Consider the following 21175-nt stretch of genomic DNA (forward strand, 5'->3'; position numbering starts at 1 on the left):
AAGAGTGGTGGGTTCAGGGAGTTTCCAGAGAGTTCTCAAGACCCTACTCCTATGTAATAAAGCATACTGTCCTGTGCATTTTGGCATAAGGAATGTTGCTTTTGTTGTAGTTTGTTGCAATTAAATTCATGAATTCCTAAACTGCAAGGCTGTGCAAGTTAGTGTGGGTACTGTTCGTCAACTTATGCTCATACAGAATGAGTAGCTAAGTGTAGTTGGATGTAACGGAACATATAGAGTTTGGACCTGGTGGGAAAATAGAAGAGCAAAAGGTCCTGGTTATGGTCAGTTTATATCACCCATCTCATCTTAAGGACTTACTCTTTCAGCAACATAATTGCTTATAAATTTCATTGCTTTCTGTATCTTTGATTCTGAAATATGTAGTAAATTACGCCTGTTTTTTTTAAGTAGATCTCCTATGGCACTCTGTGTGGTATTTTAACTTTCAGGTGCAGATTATGGAGGAGAAATTAAAAACTGCAAATATTCAAACCAGTGAGTCAGAGATGAAGTTGTACAAAAGGTGTCAAGATCTGGAGACTCTGGTGCAGGAGAAAGATGATATAATGCAGAACTTGGAGCAACAGCTTGTACAACAGGTTGGAAATGATAGGACTGTCACTTGGTTATTTACATTTTATTTATTTATTTAAGGCATTTTATTGCACCTTTCCTCCTGTATACAGCCTTTAAAGTGATATATTACAGAGAGATGAGAGGTTCTGTGCTTTTCCTCTCTTTCCCATTGGTCTCTATGGGGTTCCTCTAACCTACACCAGGTGTGTTGTTGGCAGAGCATTTTCCTGGCATCAGGGGTGTGTCCGTCACCTGATGGGCATTTGGGACCTGGCATCTGCCAACTCCTCTTCAGCTAGCCTACTTCCGTCCTGCATCTTACCCTGCTTTCCTCCCCATTCTGGCCTCTCTACTGGTGGGGTTGCACCAATCTCCAGGCTGTGTTGGAGATAACTCCAGCATGGCTTTTTCTTGCTATTATGCTGATGCTCATGATGCAGCAGTTGGTGTAGGGACTTCTATGCTGTCAGACTTGTCATTGCACTGATGTATTTTTGTGATAGGATTGGGTGTCCAGCAGGTTAGCTTTTACTGAAAGTGTGGACCTATTTTTGTGTTACTTTTTTATAAGGATACTCTTTATAATTTCATTATAACTGGATGGTCATAGTAAGCTTACTGCTTTAGGGCGCAATCCAAACCTGTGCTGGAGCAGGCAAGCCAGGGGGCTTGCGCTGCATCCAACGCAGGTTCGTTGGGTGCAGTGGCTCAGCCAGGGGCAAGGGGAAGCTCTTCCCTTTACCCCTGGGTAAGGGCTGTGCGCCCCAATGGGTCTCCTCAGACCTGCGCCACCTCTGGAGGTGGCGCAATTCCGCGGAGAGCAGAGCGACTTCAAGCCGCTCCCTTCTCCCCAGGGACGGGGGTTGGGATCTGGCATAACGGCCGGGTCCCAGCCCCGCCCCGGCTCCCCACACGCCTGCCCCCAGGACCGCCCATCACCTGCCCTCCCCGCCCCAAAACGCTCCCTCCTGCCTCCTCCCCGCCTACCTTCACCTCTTGTGTTGGCACGGGTGCTCTGGCACAAGTGGCAGGGAGGAAGCCGCTGCGGAGGCCTCCATCAGCCTCCGTGCATTGGTGCATCTGGATGTGCCCTCACAGCTTCGTCCCACAGAGGTGCAAACATGTTTTACGGCACATTTGCGACCCTCCAGGGCCTCCTATGCCAGCATAACTGCCGGTTAGGATTGCGCTCTTAGTTATTGAGGCCTAAAATCTGGCTTACTGTCAAGTCACCGAAGTAGGGTTTTTGAATTCAGGGATGCAAGTGGCAAAAAGACTGAGTTTGTTTTTTTAAAATGATAATTGTTAAGAATGTTCGTTCTTTAAAATATTCTTGTTTCAGAAACAAATAAGAATACAAGAAGCAAAAATTATAGAAGAGAAAGCGGTTAAGATAAAAGAATGGGTGACTATCAAGTTCCATGAGGTGAGTCTTGTGCCAAGTGAGTAAAAGGTGTAGAAAATTAACTTGAAATCAATTGGTTCCATTATAAGTAGGCAATACAGTACATGAAATACTTGGTTAAGCATTTCTGCAGTAACCTAAAAGAGTAACAGCCCAATCCTGAGCTGCCTGGGGCGCGCGGCTGCAGCAGCGCCAAGAACGGCTGCCGCTGCATCCTGCATACCTCAGCTTGCTGCGGGCAGCACCTCGAGAGAAGGGGACTTTCGTCCCCTTCTCCTGGGTAAGGGAAGCAACCCCACAATGGGGCTACTCACTTTACTGCCAACCAAAAGGTTGGCAGTATAGTAAAGGCATTTGTGTAGAGAGCCGAGCCCTGCACGAACGGACAGGATCCAGTGGAGTTCAGCTGTCCCTGCTCCCTCCCCCGGCACACCTCCCACCCAGCCTCTCTCTGCCCTCCCCATCTCTCCTCCTCCCCAGAATGCCTCCTCCCCGTCCCTGCTTACCGTGCTGCAGCTCAGTGGTCTGTGAGACTGCCGAGCAGCAGAGGAGAGGTGCCCGCCTGGTGCTAGCCCAGCGCCGGGCTGCGCTGGGCTAGCACGGATGCTGGCCCAGCGGTAAGCCTTGCAGACATGCCTTATGGCACATTAGCGACAGTGCGCTGCAGCGGAAAGTTGGAACACCAAGCTCAGGATTGGGCTCTTACGTGGGTAGGGATTTCTTCATCTTTAAAGAAATAGATACTCTAGTAATAGGTCAGTGCAAAACCACACACAGGTGAAAGCCTCAATGAAATGGTGAATTTTCTGTTAGGATGCAGCTCCATTTCCGATGTTGTTTAGTTATCAATAAAAAATTTTATTGGTTAATCGCTTTTGCCGATCTGTTTGCAAGGCTGAAGCTGAAGCTGCATTAAAGTGCCTTCTTTTACAGTTTGTGCATGTCTGCGTTCTACTGGGTAAACTGGGGTTGAACTGAAAAAATGTAACCTTCACTGCCACCTCCAAAAGCTAGAAAGTTCATTCAGAAGAAGGCTGGACTGTCTTCCTCCTATGTAAACAGAGAGCCCCAAGATCCTGGAGGGTTCCTTCTGCAAAACCAACCATTAGCGAAACATAGGCAGTCTGGGAGATGGGGCAACCACTCCCTCCTGAGTGAACTAAGACCAGGTAGAAAACCATAAAAGTGAAAGAAGTTTGAAAGAATAAAACCGATAGTGGGGGGAAAAAATGCAACAGGTAAAACCAAGATTCTGATCAATTAGCAAAAGGACAAAAAGTGGAGGGGGAAGGTTGGATAGGTGGCTAAGAGTGAGTGGAAACTATACAGAAAACCTGACATAGTCAACTAGATATGATCCCTACCTTGTTTGGTCATGCTATTCCTGGTCCTGACACCCACCCTGGGATCAAGTTGTTTAGGCAAGATCCACATGAAGCATCAGGTGATTCTGATAATGGCAAATGTGCAAAGGATGTGTGTGATCCTGCTTTTTATAGCCTGGGATCTCACCAGTGGGATTGAGTACAGGTGTGGGGAGACTACGTCAGTTCCTGAATTCCCTGCTCTTGGAAATCGAGTAGACTCTGAATGTTTATACAGGTAACCAGAAAAATATCCCACATGAGAAAAGACCACACAAAATTTGCCCACTAGTTTAGGGTGGGGGGATTCACTGGGCTAGCGTTAGGGTAAAGGTTGGAGTTAGGTTTAGGGGATTTTTTTCTATGGGCAATTTTTGTGTGGGTTTTTTTTTCATAGAATAGTTTATATTTTAAGCTTTTATGGTAGCCATACTATGCAGAATTTTTAAAACCGAAATAGCATTCAAGATCATTGAGTTCAACAACTGGGATTCAGAGAAGCATTTACATTGTATTGCACTTAGACATTGCAAAGATATAAAGTGTAGTAAGAAATATTCCCAACATATTTATATCACATAAGCTGAGAGAAAATTACAACTTTCTTTTGGATATAGTACTTTCAATGCTCTGCTTATGTCTGTACGCTTTCAGCTGGAAGTAGAAAATCAGAACCTTCGCATGATCAATCAAAACCAGATTGAAGACATAAGGATCTTGCAGATTAAATTGCAAGGTAAATGGTGTGAGTTCTTTGAAAACAAGTGTGATATTTTTACTCTAACAGAAGTACCTTTAACATGGATAAGTATTTTTTTTTCATGAGTTCCACCTCTGCCCAAAGGCACCTGAGGTAACATGCAACATAAAACAAAACCTGATTTTATTGTAAATAGTAAAATCAATATTGCAATATAGACTAATTGGTAAACAGCAGCACTGTAAATACTCCATACAATGACACAGAAAACTAACATTAAAAACAGCAGATCATAAATGATTACAATCACAATGTTTCTAAGCAGACATTTATTTGATGAAGTAAACTCTGGTCCACAAAAACCTATATTGTACCACTATTAGTGTATTAGTCTATAAGGTGCCACAAGACTCTTTGATGGTTTTAATAGCACTACACAAATTTGAGAAAATTAATTCAAATGCAAATTTGAGTTGGAAAGTTTTTAGCCTTTCCAATTGGAGAAATGAGGCCTATAATTTGTTCATTAAGAGAAACCTACAGTCACAGATATAAAACAAATGTTCAGATTTTCCCTGCCTAACCCCTCTTTCAACAGATATGGGGCGAGAAATAGCTCCATCTTTGTTTAGTTTAACATATAACGAGTTTCCAGTATATAAATTCATTATTAATTTTAACAATCTTTTAGGCATAGATGTAGAATTCAATTTATTCCAAAGTCTTGCATGAGACACTGAGTCAAAGGCATAAGAACATAAGAACATAAGAACAGCCCCACTGGATCAGGCCATAGGCCCATCTAGTCCAGCTTCCTGTATCTCACAGCGGCCCACCAAATGCCCCAGGGAGCACACCAGATAACAAGAGACCTCATCCTGGTGCGCTCCCTTGCATCTGGCATTCTGACTTAACCCATTCCTAAAATCAGGAGGTTGCGCATACACATCATGGCTTGTACCCCATAATGGATTTTTCCTCCAGAAACTCGTCCAATCCCCTTTTAAAGGCGTCTAGGCTAGACGCCAGCACCACATCCTGTGGCAAGGAGTTCCACAGACCGACCACGCGCTGAGTAAAGAAATATTTTCTTTTGTCTGTCCTAACCCGCCCAACACTCAATTTTAGTGGATGTCCCCTGGTTCTGGTATTATGTGAGAGTGTAAAGAGCATCTCCCTATCCACTCTGTCCATCCCCTGCATAATTTTGTATGTCTCAATCATGTCCCCCCTCAAGCGTCTCTTTTCTAGGCTGAAGAGGCCCAAACGCCGTAGCCTTTCCTCATAAGGAAGGTGCCCCAGCCCTGTAATCATCTTAGTCGCTCTCTTTTGCACCTTTTCCATTTCCACTATGTCTTTTTTGAGATGCGGCGACCAGAACTGGACACAATACTCCAGGTGTGGCCTTACCATCGATTTGTACAACGGCATTATAATACTAACCGTTTTGTTCTCAATACCCTTCCTAATGATCCCAAGCATAGAATTGGCCTTCTTCACTGCCGCCGCACATTGGGTCGACACTTTCATCGACCTGTCCACCACCACCCCAAGATCTCTCTCCTGATCTGTCACAGACAGCTCAGAACCCATCAGCCTATATCTAAAGTTTTGATTTTTTGCCCCAATGTGCATGACTTTACACTTACTGACATTGAAGCGCATCTGCCATTTTGCTGCCCATTCTGCCAGTCTGGAGAGATCCTTCTGGAGCTCCTCACAATCACTTCTGGTCTTTACCACTCGGAAAAGTTTGGTGTCGTCTGCAAACTTTGCCACTTCACTGCTCAACCCTGTCTCCAGGTCATTTATGAAGAGGTTGAAAAGCACCGGTCCCAGGACAGATCCTTGGGGCACACCGCTTTTCACCTCTCTCCATTGTGAAAATTGCCCATTGACACCCACTCTCTGCTTCCTGGCCTCCAACCAGTTCTCAATCCATGAGAGGACCTGTCCTCTAATTCCCTGACTGTGGAGTTTTTTCAGTAGCCTTTGGTGAGGGACCGTGTCAAACGCCTTCTGAAAGTCCAGATATATAATGTCCACGGGTTCTCCAGCATCCACATGCCTGTTGACCTTTTCAAAGAATTCTATAACGTTTGTGAGGCAAGACTTACCCTTACAGAAGCCATGCTGACTCTCCCTCAGCAAGGCCTGTTCGTCTATGTGTTTTGAGATCCTATCTTTGATGAGGCATTCCACCATCTTACCCGGTATGGATGTTAGGCTGACCGGCCTATAGTTTCCCGGGTCCCCCCTCTTTCCCTTTTTAAAAATAGGCGTGACATTTGCTATCCTCCAATCTTCTGGCACCGTGGCCGTTTTGAGGGACAAGTTGCATACCTTAGTCAAGAGATCTGCAACTTCATTCTTCAATTCCTTAATAACCCTTGGGTGTATGCCATCAGGGCCCGGTGACTTATTGATCTTTAATTTATCAATGAGGTCTGAAACATCTTCTCTTTTAACCTCTATCTGACTTAACTCCTCGGTTAGGAGGGGCCGTTCGGGCAGCGGTATCTGCCCGAGGTCTTCTGCCGTGAAGACAGATGCAAAGAACTCATTTAATTTCTCTGCCATCTCTAAGTCTCCTTTTATCTCCCCTTTCCCTCCCTCACCATCCAGAGGGCCAACCGCTTCTCTGGCGGGTTTCCTGCTTCTAACATATTTGAAGAAGCTTTTATTATTCCCCTTAATGTTGCTGGCCATGCGTTCCTCATAGTCTCGCTTGGCCTCCCCTATCACCTTCTTACATTTCTTTTGCCACAGTTTATGTTCCTTTTTATTCTCTTCATTAGGGCAAGACTTCCATTTACGGAAGGAAGCTTCCTTGCCCTTCACAGCCTCTCTAACTTGGCTGGTTAGCCATGCGGGCACTCTCCTGGATTTAGTGGAACCCTTCTTTCTTTGCGGTATACACCTCTGCTGGGCCTCTATTACTGTTGTTTTAAGCAGCCTCCATGCACTCTGGAGAGACTGGACTCTTTTTACCCTCCCTTTCAACCTCCTTCTAACCAGCCTCCTCATTTGAGGGAAGTCCGCCCGTCGGAAGTCAAGGGTTTTTGTTAGAGATTTGCCTGGTATTCTTCCCCCAACGTGCACGTCAAAACGGATCGCAGCATGATCACTGTTCCCCAATGGCTCAGTAACGTTTACATCTCTAACCAGGTCCTGCGTACCGCACAAAATTAAATCCAGAGTCACCAGTCCTCTGGTGGGCTCCGTGACTAGCTGATCTAAGCCACAGTCATTTAGCACGTCAAGAAATCCGGTTTCTTTATCGTGACCAGAACACAAATTGACCCAGTCAATATGAGGATAATTGAAGTCCCCCATGATTACAACCCTGTCCTTCCTTGTCACCTCCCTGATCTGTTTCCTCATTTCAAGGTCCCCATCAGATTTCTGGTCTGGAGGACGATAGCACGCCCCCAGTATTACATCGCTGCACAAGCCTGGTAATTTAACCCACAGAGATTCTACGGTGGAGTCGGACCCACCTTCAATCTCTACTTTGCTGGATTCTATCCCTTCCTTAACATAAAGGGCCACCCCACCTCCAACACGCCCCTGCCTGTCCCTCCTGTAGAGTTTATAGCCCGGGATTGCGGTATCCCACTGATTCTCCGCATTCCACCAGGTTTCCGTTATGCCCACTATGTCAATATTTTCCCTTGTCACCAGACATTCCAGTTCTCCCACCTTTGCTCGTAGACTTCGGGCATTCGCATAAAAGCATTTATACACGGAATGCCCCAGGATGGGCTGCTTATTCGCTCCTTTGTCCCCGCATCCTCTCATTTTGCCAAACCGTCTATCACATCCCATCTCCCTACCTTTCCCAATTTCTTCTCCTACCCTGCCTTTGTCTTGTTCTCTAACCTCCCCATCCTCATCCCATAGGGATGAGGAGTCCCGAACCGGATGCCCCTCGGCTCCTGTCGGCCTTCCCCCAGGGATCAGTTTAAAAGCTGCTCTGCCACCTTTTTAATGTTATGCGCCAGCAGTCTGGTTCCATTCTGGTTCAAATGGAGCCCGTCCCTCTTGTACAGGCCCCGCTTGTCCCAAAACGTTCCCCAGTGCCTAACGAATCTAAACCCCTCCTCCCTACACCACCGTCTCATCCACGCATTGAGATCCCTGATCTCCGCCTGCCTAGCTGGCCCTGCGCGTGGAACAGGTAGCACTTCAGAGAACGCTACCTTTGAGGTCCTGGCTTTCAGCTTCCTGCCTAAAAGCCTAAATTTGGCTTCCAGGACCTCCCAGCTACACTTGCCCACGTCGTTGGTGCCGACATGCACCACAGCCGCTACCTCTCCCCCAGCACTGTCTACCAGCCTGTCTAGACGAGAAGTGATGTCCGCAACCTTCGCACCAGGCAGGCAAGTCACCATGCGGTCCTCACATCCGTCGCAAACCCCCCTCTCTATGTTTCTAATAATCGAATCCCCCACTACAAGAAGCCCCCGACCCCCCTCCCGCCGAGGAGTGTCCCGAGTGCGCTCGGATACGGGCCCATCCCCTGGAGAAGGGATCCCCCCTAGGGGATTGTTTCCCTCCTCTCCAGGATGACGTCCTCCAGTCCCGAGACTTCCCACCCGGGCAGCCGAGGAGCTGCACGCCTGAGGTTGGGACGAAGCCTGATCGTCCCCAGAAGTCTCCCCACGGTCCTCCTCTGGCTGCCTGCGCTTCTCCAGGTCAGCCACCAAGGCTTCAAGGGAGCGGACGCGTTCCCTGAGAGCCTGGAGCTCCTTGCACCGAGGACACACCCATGACTTATGCCCCAGTGGCATATAATCATACATGTGGCACTTGATGCAGAACACTGGATAGCCCCCACCCTGCTGCTGGCTGTCTGACTGCATAGCTTTTTTGTTGTTGTTGTTGTTTTATTTAGGGGTCCTTTTAAAAACCGTACACTGGATAGCAGCCCTCTTCTCAAGGGAAGAGGAAGGGCAGAGTATGGGGCCCTGGCCTCCTCGCCCTGCTGCTGAACTCGCCCAGATGCTAAACTCTTGTGCCTTACCTGGCACTTAGTTCCCCAGGCACCAGGTTCCCAGAGGCCACACGCGTCTGCAGAGAGCCTCACGCGATGGCCTGCCTAGCTTTATACTCCTGGCTGGCTCCTCCCCCCTCCTTCCTTCCTGATTGAAAGGGGGCTGGCCTTCCCAGGTGAGTTTACAAAAGCTCAGGAAGGCAAATGGCTGCTGATGGGCGTGACCTACTCTGCAGGCTCCTGAATGGACTGCTTGGATTAGCCTAGTGGGGCTCTTAATGGGTTGGGAATTGGCCCTTCCTAGGTCCTTTCCCTCCTAGTTCTGTTCTCTTAGGCTGGACTGTTTTTGTAACCTCAAGCTAGTTTTTATTTGGGTTTGTTTAATTATTTATTGCTCTCTAGATCCTGTGTCCCAATTCACTGACCTGTTTAGGTTATGTTCTAACTTAGATTAGGTTTAACCTGGGTTAAGTATAGGTTTAATTTAAGCAAGTAGAAAACCTGCTTTTCACTTTATCCTCCTCCCTTTCTTCGATTAAGTGCTACCTTAGGTGCAGCTAACTTTCAATTTTGATTTAAATGCCTGACCCTTGGGCACTTACTCACGAGTAGGACTCTGCTCTTACTCACGAGTAGGACTCTGCTCCTACTCACGAGTAGCCCTATGTACCTCCCTTAGGTGCTAACTTTCAATTTTGATTTAAGGTTGCTTTAAAGGTAAGGTTAAGGTTAGAAGACAGGGAGTTAGAAAGACAAAGCGTTAGAATGAGCACACTTACCTCCTCCTCCTGCTGCTCCTCCTCCTCTCCTTCTCCAAAACTCAGAGGTCTCCTTGCCTTCTCCTCGCCCAGATGCTAAACTCTTGTGCCTTACCTGGCACTTAGTTCCCAGAGGCACTTAGTTCCCAGAGGCACTTGGTTCCCAGAGGCCACACGCGTCTGCAGAGGCAGCTCTTAGATCTATAAATGCTGCATATGAGATGCCAGGAACATTTAATGCATATTTACTTATCAATGATGCCAAAGTAAAGCAATGATCGATACAAGCATAGCCTTTCCTGAACCCCGCTTGCTTGTCTCCTAGTTCTTCTCCTGTTCTATCCAATCAAGCAGTTTCTCTTGCAATAGAGATGCATACATCTTGCCAATCACTGTTAAAAGGCTGATTGGTTGATAATTACTTGGGTCTGTCCTGTTCCCTTTCTTTTATATGGGCACTACTAAGGATACTTTCCAAGCACTTGGGATAATTCCGTCCTTATTAATCAGCGTAAAGAAGGGTGCGAGTACCTGTGCCCACCAGATTGGGTCTATCTTAAAAAGTTCAGCAGGAATAGCATCTATCCCAGGAGATTTCCTCAATTTAAGCCTGTTGATCAGCGTTATGACTTCCTTGCAAGTAACAGGTTCCCATTCAGTAAACTGTGCAAGATGGATCTCAAAGTTCAGATCTGGTTCATGTTCATGCTTGTTGTAAAGATTTTTAAAATGTTTTTCCCAATTTGCCACAGATACAGATGATCCAACAACACTTTTTGGCTTCAGCATTGGAGTAATTAGTCGCCAAAGAGATATACCAGACCTCATTGGCTGCCACATGGGATTATCCTATCCCATGTGGATCTCATAAATTGCTGCTTCTTTGTTTTCAATAATGCTTTATACTGAATATATTAAATATATATACTGAATATATTAAACCTTGATTCCTTATTTATTACTGCACAGAGATTCAGGGGAAGAAATCTGTTCCTTCAGCACAAAAACCTGGAGAAGGCCAGCGCCTGAGCAGTCTAACTTTTGGATGCTTCTTAAACAGAGCAAGAAGTCCTCAACAGGTTGCTCAGCCTGAAGATACAAGCAATTCCATATCAAAGGAAACCAAATTTAGTGAAGGCACTGGCATTATAGGTATTTTGGATATAGATTTTTTAATGTGACCGGCGAATCAACCCTAAAAAGAATTACTTAAAGTTAAGTTCCAGTTATTTTAATGAAACTTGCTTCCATAGGAGCTTCTAGCAAAGTTTTGAGTAAGACAAGAAAGAATTATTTTTATTTTCAGTTGTGATGTAGAGACCCTAGATTACTTATAGTTAAACCCTCAAGACAATTTGTTTGGGTTAGTACATTGCCCCAACAGTGTCTGGTGTTGGTATAGCAATACTACTTAACTATAATATTTTGTGATATTACACTAGCATAGCTCTTGATGCTCTCTCTCGCTCTCTCTCCTTAGGTGCTTAGTCTGAAAATCCTAAGACAAGGTTCTTATCCTAAAATCTAAAAATGGGTTCAGGATTCCAATATTCTGATCCTGCTACGTGGGCTCATGAGTGTTTAGGCTGATATATGTTAAGAGCAGAGTAGCAGCACGATGACGTGCTACTGTTACACTGGATCCAATATTTTTGATTGGGATCAAAATCTTTGTATTAAAAACAGTGACAAAAATGTTGTATGACTTACATGTAGCTATATTGTTTTGTAGAACTAGTTCTTATTTTCTAGTTTTCTCTATCCTGGTTAAGCAGGTATCCTAGTCATCTTCCGTTGATGTCTCTGCCAATGTAATGCTTATCTGCAATTAGGGTAGGAAGGAGAACATAAGAACAGCCCCACTGGATCAGGCCATAGGCCCATCTAGACCAGCTTCCTGTATCTCACAGCGGCCCACCAAATGCCCCAGGGAGCACACCAGATAACAAGAGACCTCATTCTGGCGCCCTCCCTTGCATTGCCATTCTGACATAGCCCATCTCTAAAATCAGGAGGTTGCACATACACATCATGGCTTGTACCCCATAATGGATTTTTCCTCCAGAAACTTGTCCAATCCCCTTTTAAAGGCATCCAGGCCACATCCTGTGGCAAGGAGTGCCACAGACCGACCACACGCTGAGTAAAGAAATATTTTCTTTTCTCTGTCTTAACCCTCCCAACTCTCAATTTTAGTGGATGTCCCCTGGTTCTGGTGTTATGTGAGAGTGTAAAGAGCATCTCCCTATCCACTCTGTCCATCCCCTGCATAATTTTGTATGTCTCAATCATGTCCCCCCTCAGGCACCTTTTTTCTAGGCTGAAGAGGCCCAAACGCCATAGCCTTTCCTCATAAGGAAGGTGCCCCAGCCCAGTAATCATCTTAGTCACTCTCTTTTGCACCTTTTCCATTTCCACTATGTCTTTTTTGAGATGCGGCGACCAGAACTGGACACAATACTCCAAGTGTGGCCTTACCATCGATTTGTACAACGGCATTATAATATTAGCCGTTTTGTTCTCAATACCTTTCCTAATGATCCCAAGCATAGAATTGGCCTTCTTCACTGCCACTGCACATTGGGTCGACACTTTCATCGACCTGTCCACCACCACCCCAAGATCTCTCTCCTGATCTGTCACACACAGCTCAGAACCCATCAGCCTATATGTGAAGTTTTGATTTTTTTTGCCCCAATGTGCATGACTTTACACTTACTGACATACACCTTGTATGTCTTTTATACACCTTGTAATCATCCTAAGACTTTCTAAAGTTCTGAAAGATCTTCAGTCATAAAATTTTGTCTTCTTTTACAAATCTAGGATATCTTAGTGTTCTTTCTTAATATGGCGATCTTTTTTTTAATTTCTAGATAGGGCTGGAAGTGGTCTCTTGCTCACATTTCAGACTAGCTAACTTGGAGTCCTTGCATTTAAATCAGTGTAATCTATTTGCTTTTAAATGAGTTAACATCATGATCCCAAAACGTCTTGTATCTGCAAATAAAAGCTTAGGATGAGATCTACTCACCATCACAGAATGTCACAGGAGGGATGTTTGGCTGGGTTTGCATTTAGTTGTGCTGGTGTAAAAATTTCGTGGTGTAGTAAAATTTTGCAGGAGTTTTTTTTTTAACAAGACATGCCCATCTGTCTGAAATGGTACAGTCCACTCAACCACCTCATTCTGTCACATGTTTCAATCAAACCATAGATTTTTAGAATGAAGTTGCCAGTATCTTGCATGATCCTGCCTGCTCTTCTCATGAATTACTGATGTTTTCTTGAGAGAAGACATAAGTGAGTTTAAGGGCGTAATCCTAACCTGCGCTAGAACAGGCAAGCCAGGAGGCTTGCATTGTATCCAGTGTAGGATTGTGGCCAGAAGCGGCTCAGCCAGAGGTAAGGGGAAACTTTTCCCCTTAGCCCTGGGTAAGGGCTGCTGGCCACAATGGGTCTCCTTAGACTTGCCCCACTTCTGGAGGTGGCACAAGTTCAAGGAGAGTGGGGTGGCTTGAAGCCGCTCCGTTCTCCCCGGGAACAGGGGTTGGGATCCAGCTAACTGCCGGATCACAGCCCCTCCTCCCGCTCCCTGCCTGCCCACCCCCAGGGCCATCCATCGCCCGCCCTCCCCCCACCCAGGAACATCTCCCTCCCTCCCTCCTCCTCCCCGCCTCCCCACGCCTACCTTTTCCGCTTGTGTTGGCGCAGGCGGGCCAACACAAGAGGCTGAGGGGAATCTGGGCGGAGGCTTATGTCAGCCTCCGCAGGCCGACGTTTCTCGGAGTACCAGCCTGGCTTCCCCTCGAGGAGGCGCAAACTAGCTTTCCAGCAGTCTGGATTGTGCCCTAAATTGTTCTTCTGTATCTGCTTCATCTAAAGTAATTTAACCAAACATTATCTACTACTTTTCTAGAGAAAGAAATCCAAGAAACATCTGTTGCTGGCCCAATATATGGGAATAGAAAATGCCTGAAGCAACTTCAACAAAGCTCCTATGGACCAGAGCAAAGACAGACAGTAAAGGCTCTAGATCTAGACTCTAATATATCAAAGAACTCTTGCATTACAGTAAGTGACTGGAGCTCTGATGAAGAGGAAGGAGACAGAGGTAGATCAAAATCCAGATGTGTATCTACCCTTTCAAGTCACACGTCTGAAGAAGGCACAGGCTACAGCAGAATCGGGAGTGAAATGTATTTGACAGCATCAGATGACAGCAGTTCTTTACTGGAAGAAGAGAGCTTTGGAGCTCCAGGGAAAGTACACAAAAAGCTATATTCTTGGCAACAAGGGTCTCCATGGAAAAACCAGAACCATCTAGTTGGAAAGAGCAACTTGGAATCCTTCACTGAAAAGAAAGATCACAGTAGCTTTTCCGATGAACTAAATAAGAGATTTCAGTCTCAAAGACTAGATTATTCATCCTCCTCTAGTGAAGCAAATACTCCAAGTCCAATTTTGACTCCAGCTCTAGCACCTAAACATCCAGCACTAGTGATGACAGTAGGCGCTCAGTCTGGCAGGCAACTGAATTCTCCAGCTAATCTGCCACCACCAAAGCTGAGGACCCCCAGCGTCTTCACTATAAGTTCAGCACTGACCAAGAAGCACTTTAGCCAACCTCCTTTATGTTCAGACAAAATGTTTGGCAGAAACAGAAATGCTATAAGCATGATACGGCCTCTCAAACCTCAGGAAACAGACATTGATCAGGTGGATGGGGATGGTACAGATGTGTTAGAGAAGATGGAGGTTAGCTGCAATGATGAATTGTTTACTTACGACTCCTGTGAAAGTCCCTATGCTGAAGCCCTGGACTCCTGTGATGCAAAGAAGACTAGTAGCAATAAGCCACCTACTCCCCCACTACATCGATTTCCCTCTTGGGTAAATTCAATTATATATAACAATCATTCACTTGGTAATTTAACCATTTGTCCATTATATGTGACTCTATATGTTACATGTGAACCTAAGTTCCGGATTGTCCCATTGTTTCTCAGAGTTTGCTTTTAGGAGCCCTTGGGCTCCCCAAGTGGCAATATGGTGCGCCAACACCAAAACCTTGGCCAGCACAGCCACCACTGCCCCTCTAGTAAATCCCTTGGATAGGCATGGTGGCCAGTATGAGCCTCTAGTCAACTGGGGTAGCCAATTACTGAAGGGACAGAGGTGTGGGGCACCAGCTTCCATTGAGGCAGCACTGTCGCCTCAAGCCACTCACAGCCCAGTTGGGAGCTGCCTAGAGCGCTGGGCTACTGTGGCACCAAAATGTCTATTGCGGTACTCTGAGCGCAACTGGGCAGCCTGCTGTAGCTCCTCAGAGGAAGGGGGCTTTCATCCCCTTCTCCCAGGTAAGGGAAGTAGCTCTGCAATGGGACTACTTGATTCTGCAAGGGCTCTGGAGCCAGCACAGAATCGGAGACTCCTGTGTTGGGCCACGCAACCCAACACAGGACTCAGGATCTGGTGGAGGAGAGCTTCACCAGTCCCGCCCCTCCTCCTGCCCGACTCCCTCCCCCACCACGCCTTTCCTCCTCTCCCCACCTTCCCCCCTACCTTCTCCCCACCTCAGAATACTGCCTCCTCTCGCACCCTCACTCACCTCTCCACCACCAGGTTGTCTGGGTGACTGCCAGGTGGCAGAACGTGGGCCCAGTGCTGGAACTGGCCCAGCGTGGGCTCACGTTGTGCTAACTCCAGCACTGGGACCGCAGGTAAGTCTCTTGCCTTATGGCATGTTTGCGACAGTGCCTGCCAGCAGTAAGCCAGCATGCACAGATCTGTATCAGGCCCTCAATCAGGAATAACTGGAGCTCCTCATTGTCAGTGCTAGAGTCCAAAGTCTCAGCAGGACAAAGGGATAGGAAGAACACATAGGACATGGAGTTCTCTAGGTATATGACCCTCCTCAAGCATACTCACCAGGGGAGGGTATCCATGCCAGCCAGCCATGGACAGTCCATATGTGGGAGGTGGCCACGTAAACACCCTGGCTGGTCCCCAATTGGGATGCAGCCTGTGCTGGTGGGCTGGGGGGAGGCTGAGGTCCTGCTGGAGGCCAGCTCTCATGGTGTGCATGTGAGGTGCAGAGCAGGGTAAGCTGGGAGCAGATCGGAGCATTGCCCCACTCCCAGGCAGCCAATAATAGGTCTACCACGCTCCTGCTTACATATCCAGGCCACAGCCTTGGATGAGGTCTGTGTGGAGGAGTGCCTGAGTCCCTTTCTCTGTCTTGAGGACTTGAGAGACAGCATTGTTGTAGTTCAGGGTCAGTGCCCATTAAATCCTGAACATCCTGGAGAGGGCCCAGAGTGTCCATCAGCTGTGTGTGGCAAACCCCGTCCACTGATTGTCACAGCAATGGTCTCAGAGAAGGCCCCCTGAGGCCTAACATAGCAGGAACCCTGAGTCAGGGCCCAGATCCAGATCTTCTGTACATGTCTGCAACCCAGGCTACCAACAGTGTACAGGGACTCTTTATCAGTATCATTGCCAAATTTCTGCGCCCTCAAACCCATTATGGCCAGAAGCGAACAGCTGGCTGCTAGGAAGGGCATGTGTCAGTGCTGGGGGGGTGGGGATTCTGTACTGACATAAGGGTGACAACTGACTGCTTCCATCTTGCAGATGACTGTAGCTACTGCACTTTGTGACCCTGCTTCATAATGCAGCTAACCCCCCTCCCATGGAAAAATGCTATAGGACTCCAATCCTGTACCTGTTTACTTGAGACTGACAGTTCAATACTGTTCATGTTTACTCAGAAATAAATTCCACTGTGTTAAATGGCACACTTACTGTCATGTAAATATATATATAGGGTTGTAGTCTCACTGAAGTCAGTGGGACCAACTCTGAGTAGGCATTCATGGGATTGTGCTGTTGATCTGTTTTTACAGTGTCTTAGGAAATCCATGTATATTTCTGCCCTAAATTTGTTTTATAAAATAAAGTCTATCAACATCAAGAACTATAGATAAAAGCAGCTAATATCAAGCATAATAAGGGAAGTATGCTTAAGAAATGAGACTCTGAATTCTGTTGGCAATATTTAAAAAAGTTCCTGAAACGAAGAGCACAAATATGAATGCTTGGAAGTAATAGGTATGTTTCACAACTATGGTTAAATGTCATGGAAGAATATTAGAATGTGAAATTTGAAAACTGATATCTAATGACAGAAATGTTTTGGTAAGGTATTGCTTCTCATTTGCTAAGAAATACTGCAAAAGATGAATTGCATAATGTAGAATGGCTACAGGCAACCAAGGAACAGCAGAATTTCATTTCTGCTTTAACGAGAAGCCGTTCATCTACTTCCATTCCTCCCATTTGAACTGAATGGGAATAAACTCTAGGTGCAGTTATTTGGAGGATTTATTTCTCTGCATTTCAATTAAATTATCTCTATATGGAAACAGTCTTATAATTATTGGAAAGCATATTGAAACATATTTTAAAATTTTTTGTTTTTATGTCAGGAAAGCAGAATTTATGCAGTAGCCAAGTCAGGTTTACGTTTTTCTGAGGCCTTCAACATGGACTCCTTCAATAAAAGTAAGTCTACTTAGAAGAAAGTACAGGTTGAGTCTTGGTATGCGTGAGGGTTCCATTACCAGAACTCATGTGGATGGCAAAAATCTGTCAGGAGAGGGGTCTGTTCTAATCCTCACATTAAAGCAAATCCATTTAAAAACAATGTCCCTTTGCCAGACAATTTAAAAACAGCCTTGCTCACCTTTGTGATGTAAGACAGAGTCATTAGGCAGACAATCCATCAATCAGACTCTCTCCAAGCACTTAGAAATGCTGAAGCCAGCGACCTCTGAGCCAGCAACCTCTCCCTTCACCCAGAGCACAGCACTGGGAAAGAAAGCAAAGTGATTATTATTTCACTCTCAGGAGGAAGGCAAGGGTGGCTTGCCTTGGAGTGAAGCTGTTCTATATGCCTGGAAAATGATTGATGGATTGTCAGTGGGCTGCCCCCTCTCACATTGATGAGGCTATTGTTAAATAACTTTTTTCCTTCAATTTAAAGGGCCCTTCTCATCACATTGTTTTTCCGTAGATAATTAGGTTATAACTATGTCCCTTTGAACTCAATGGAATTTCTCTGAGTAAGCATGCTTGGGATCATTACAGGTGAGGTTACAGATCTTTTAACTGCTTTCTTCTAAAGACATCTTTGCTTTTCTAATAAATAAATAGTCACAGAAGGAGACATGGTGCAGAGGATTAGAATGGATCCCTCTCCTGACAGAGCATGTTGGTTTTTATATTCATAATTGTTTCACAGTTTCTACCGGCTTCTTTGTATTTGCAATGGTTATCTACATACAGTACAATCCTAGGCATGTATACTCAGAAGTATGTCCCATTGTATTCAGTGTGGTTTATTTCCAGACAGTTGTGTATGGGATTGCTGCCTTAATTCTAGCTAAATATTCTTGTGCAGAGAAAATACATGTGTTATATAAAAGAAAAATTATACATGAATATATTTTCTTTATATGTTTGTGGATAAATCTCTGCAAAGGAGTGGAGACGACTTTTGCAGCCTCACCTTCCCTCTGCAGCCCCTTGCACCCCAAAATATCCACTCCTGGGGGCTCCAGTTTTTTGGAGGTTCAAAGTGCTATAAAAGGAAGAGGAAATTGGTGAAAGTCACTCCTACCTCCCCTGCATGCAAATGGAGATTCTTCTGTGAATAGAAAAGCACTTAGGAACCCTTAGATTTTTGTAAATCTGTCTTGAGGATTAACTCTTTATTAATTAATAAAGTCTTAATTTTATGAACTACTTATATCTGCCCAAAATTTTTCAGAAGTTATTTTGAAGAAATATTATTGTATTTCAGGTTCCACTCCTTCAACTTCCTATCCCCCATCGGGACTCTACACATCATTGATATACAAGAATATTACTACTCCTGTTTATACTACTCTTAAAGGGGTAATCATGTTTAAAAACAGGCTATTTGGGCAGGGTGTGTATACTGTCAAGCTGAAATGTAACATTACATGTATGTTGTCCAATGTGCCATAAAACTGTGCTTCCAAGTTTAAAAAACAAATGCTGGAAAAGGAATTGTTTCTGCCAAACGTTACAAGTGGGTATCTTACAGTTGAAATAATGTGCTGGTATGATTGTGTAAACATAGGTTGTGATGCCACATGGGCAAAATATTCTAAATCTAAATTACTAACAGGGCATTATTTTTATCTTTATTTTGCAATACCTGCAATATCTAATCACAATTTTAGGCATTTTTGGCAATTTTTTGTAATATGAAAAATTTTCCGTTGTGAAATCAAAATTGTGAAATACTTAAAGAGGTTGGAATTTCCAATGATATAGAATTATTTATATGCCAAACGTGAAGTCTGAATGTAATCATAGTATTCAAGACATAAATATTGATGGAAAAATTTGAATTCAGAGAGCCAATTATTGGATCCCAGTCTTCAGTATATAAGCTACAGCAGAATATCTTGTGGTATGTGAAGAGACAAACATGAACTGATTTGTATTGCATCTAAACGGAATCATGTGGCTTGGTTGGCCAGAGACACAGGACTTAGTAGCCGAACTTCCTGTCACAAATATGTGTACAGTGGTACCTCGCATAACGAATGCCCCACGCAGCGAAAAACTCACAGAACGAAAGCGTTTTGCGAAGTTTGGTAACTCGCACAACGAATTTTTATGACCCGTGCTTCGCAAGACGAATTTTTTTTGTTTTGTTTTGGTTTGACTTAAGGGGAGGATCTTCATGTCAGTTTATGATTCCGTTCACCCTAGTAAGGGGAGGATCTTCATGTCAGTTTATGATCCCGTTCACCCTAGTAAGGGGCGGATCTTCATGTCAGTTTATGATCCCGTCCACCCTAGTAAGGGGCGGATCTTTATGTAAGTAAGTCCCATTGTGCTTGCTCCCAGAAAAGTTTGCACAGGATTACAGCCTTCAAACTCCCCACTCAGCATCCCCCATCGCTCATTCACCCTCTCACTGCCCCATTTCCTTCACATTTCCCCCCCATGATCATGGCAAAAGCAAGCAATTGAGTGCAGCTGCTCTGTCCTCCCCAGCTTAGAGCACAATCCTGTGCGTGTCTCCTCAGAAGTAAGTCCCATTGTGCTTACTCCCAGGAAAGTGTGCACAGGATTACAGCCTACAAGCTCCCCACTCAGCATCCCCCCGTTTTTGAAATCCTCTGTACAGTATGTATGCCTTTAAAGAGCACTTAATAAACACTTTGTAAACCAAATTTGACTTTGTTCGGACTTTTCTTGCCCATAGGAATGCATTAATTAAATTTCAATGCATTCCTATGGGAAAACGCGCTTCGCAAAACGAAAAACTCGCATAACGAAAGGACTCGCAGAACGGATTAATTTCGTTATGCGAGGCACCACTGTAGTAGCATCTATGGCATGCATTCATAACAGAAAGAATGCTGAATCATATCCTTTACTCCTATAGATTGACTTCTGTAGAATCCTCTATGAATTTCTTCAAGGACTATCTTGTAAACTGAATTTTTGATCACTTAATGCTCTGTCTTTTCAACTGGACAGCACGTCTAATTCTCTAACTATTACTATTATCAGAACATTAAATAGATGAAGTTCAAATCGAGCTATGTGGCCTATTATCTTCTTCAGAAGTCTCTCCCCCCCCCCCCCAAGGTCTTCTCTAGTCACTATTTTGGTGAAATTCTTGACATTTTTTCTGATTGTGTCCGTGGTTTAGGGCCCAATCCTATCCAACTTTCCAGCTCCAGTGTAGCCATAGTGCAGCCCCGTGGTGAGGGAACACATGTTCCCATACCTTAAGAAGGCCCCAGTGACTGATCCTTCACCACAGGATGCAGCACACACCCCACTGGCACAAATGCACCAGCACTGAAAAATTGGATAGGATTGGGCCCTTAATAATTTAGAAACCAGAATAAATATGTCATTTTAATAGATATGCTTTATGCAAGGTTAAAAGAATGCTTTGCTACTTTCTTCAGAAAGCAACACAGATAAGCAGCAACCCATTCTTGGATGATTCCTCGGGATCTGAAGAGGAAGACAGTTCCCAGTCCAGTTCACGGACGTCTGAATCGGATTCTCGAAGCAAAGGTGGCCCAGGCAGTCCGAGGGCTATGAAACGAGGTGAGCAGAAGTAATAAAAGCATAATAAGTTATCCCTCCAAGTGTGTATGAAGGATAGGTAGCCTGTTTCATCCAGGGCTGGTGGGGAAGCAAAAATTAATTTTCATTCTTCAAAGGATATTTAAAGAGAACACAGATTTAGACTTAAGTCACATATTATGGAACTATTTGGCAAAAGGAGTTTTTCCTTAAAATAATTAC

General features: G+C 45.0%; 1 protein-coding gene across 1 annotated transcript in view; it reads left to right on the plus strand.

Moving 5' to 3' along the window:
• The window catches only part of PLEKHH2 (pleckstrin homology, MyTH4 and FERM domain containing H2), an 87416-nt gene that overhangs the window by 30298 nt on the left and 35943 nt on the right, over window positions 1-21175 (plus strand). The window contains exons 3-10 of the mRNA XM_066611793.1: window positions 453-602; window positions 1922-2005; window positions 4003-4084; window positions 10772-10954; window positions 13722-14695; window positions 17293-17368; window positions 18669-18763; window positions 20830-20974. Coding sequence (XP_066467890.1) covers window positions 453-602; window positions 1922-2005; window positions 4003-4084; window positions 10772-10954; window positions 13722-14695; window positions 17293-17368; window positions 18669-18763; window positions 20830-20974 — 1789 coding nt within the window. The remainder of the gene's footprint in view (window positions 1-452; window positions 603-1921; window positions 2006-4002; window positions 4085-10771; window positions 10955-13721; window positions 14696-17292; window positions 17369-18668; window positions 18764-20829; window positions 20975-21175) is intronic.

The sequence above is a fragment of the Tiliqua scincoides genome, chromosome 1, assembly GCF_035046505.1.
Source record: "Tiliqua scincoides isolate rTilSci1 chromosome 1, rTilSci1.hap2, whole genome shotgun sequence".
NCBI lineage: Eukaryota > Metazoa > Chordata > Lepidosauria > Squamata > Scincidae > Tiliqua > Tiliqua scincoides.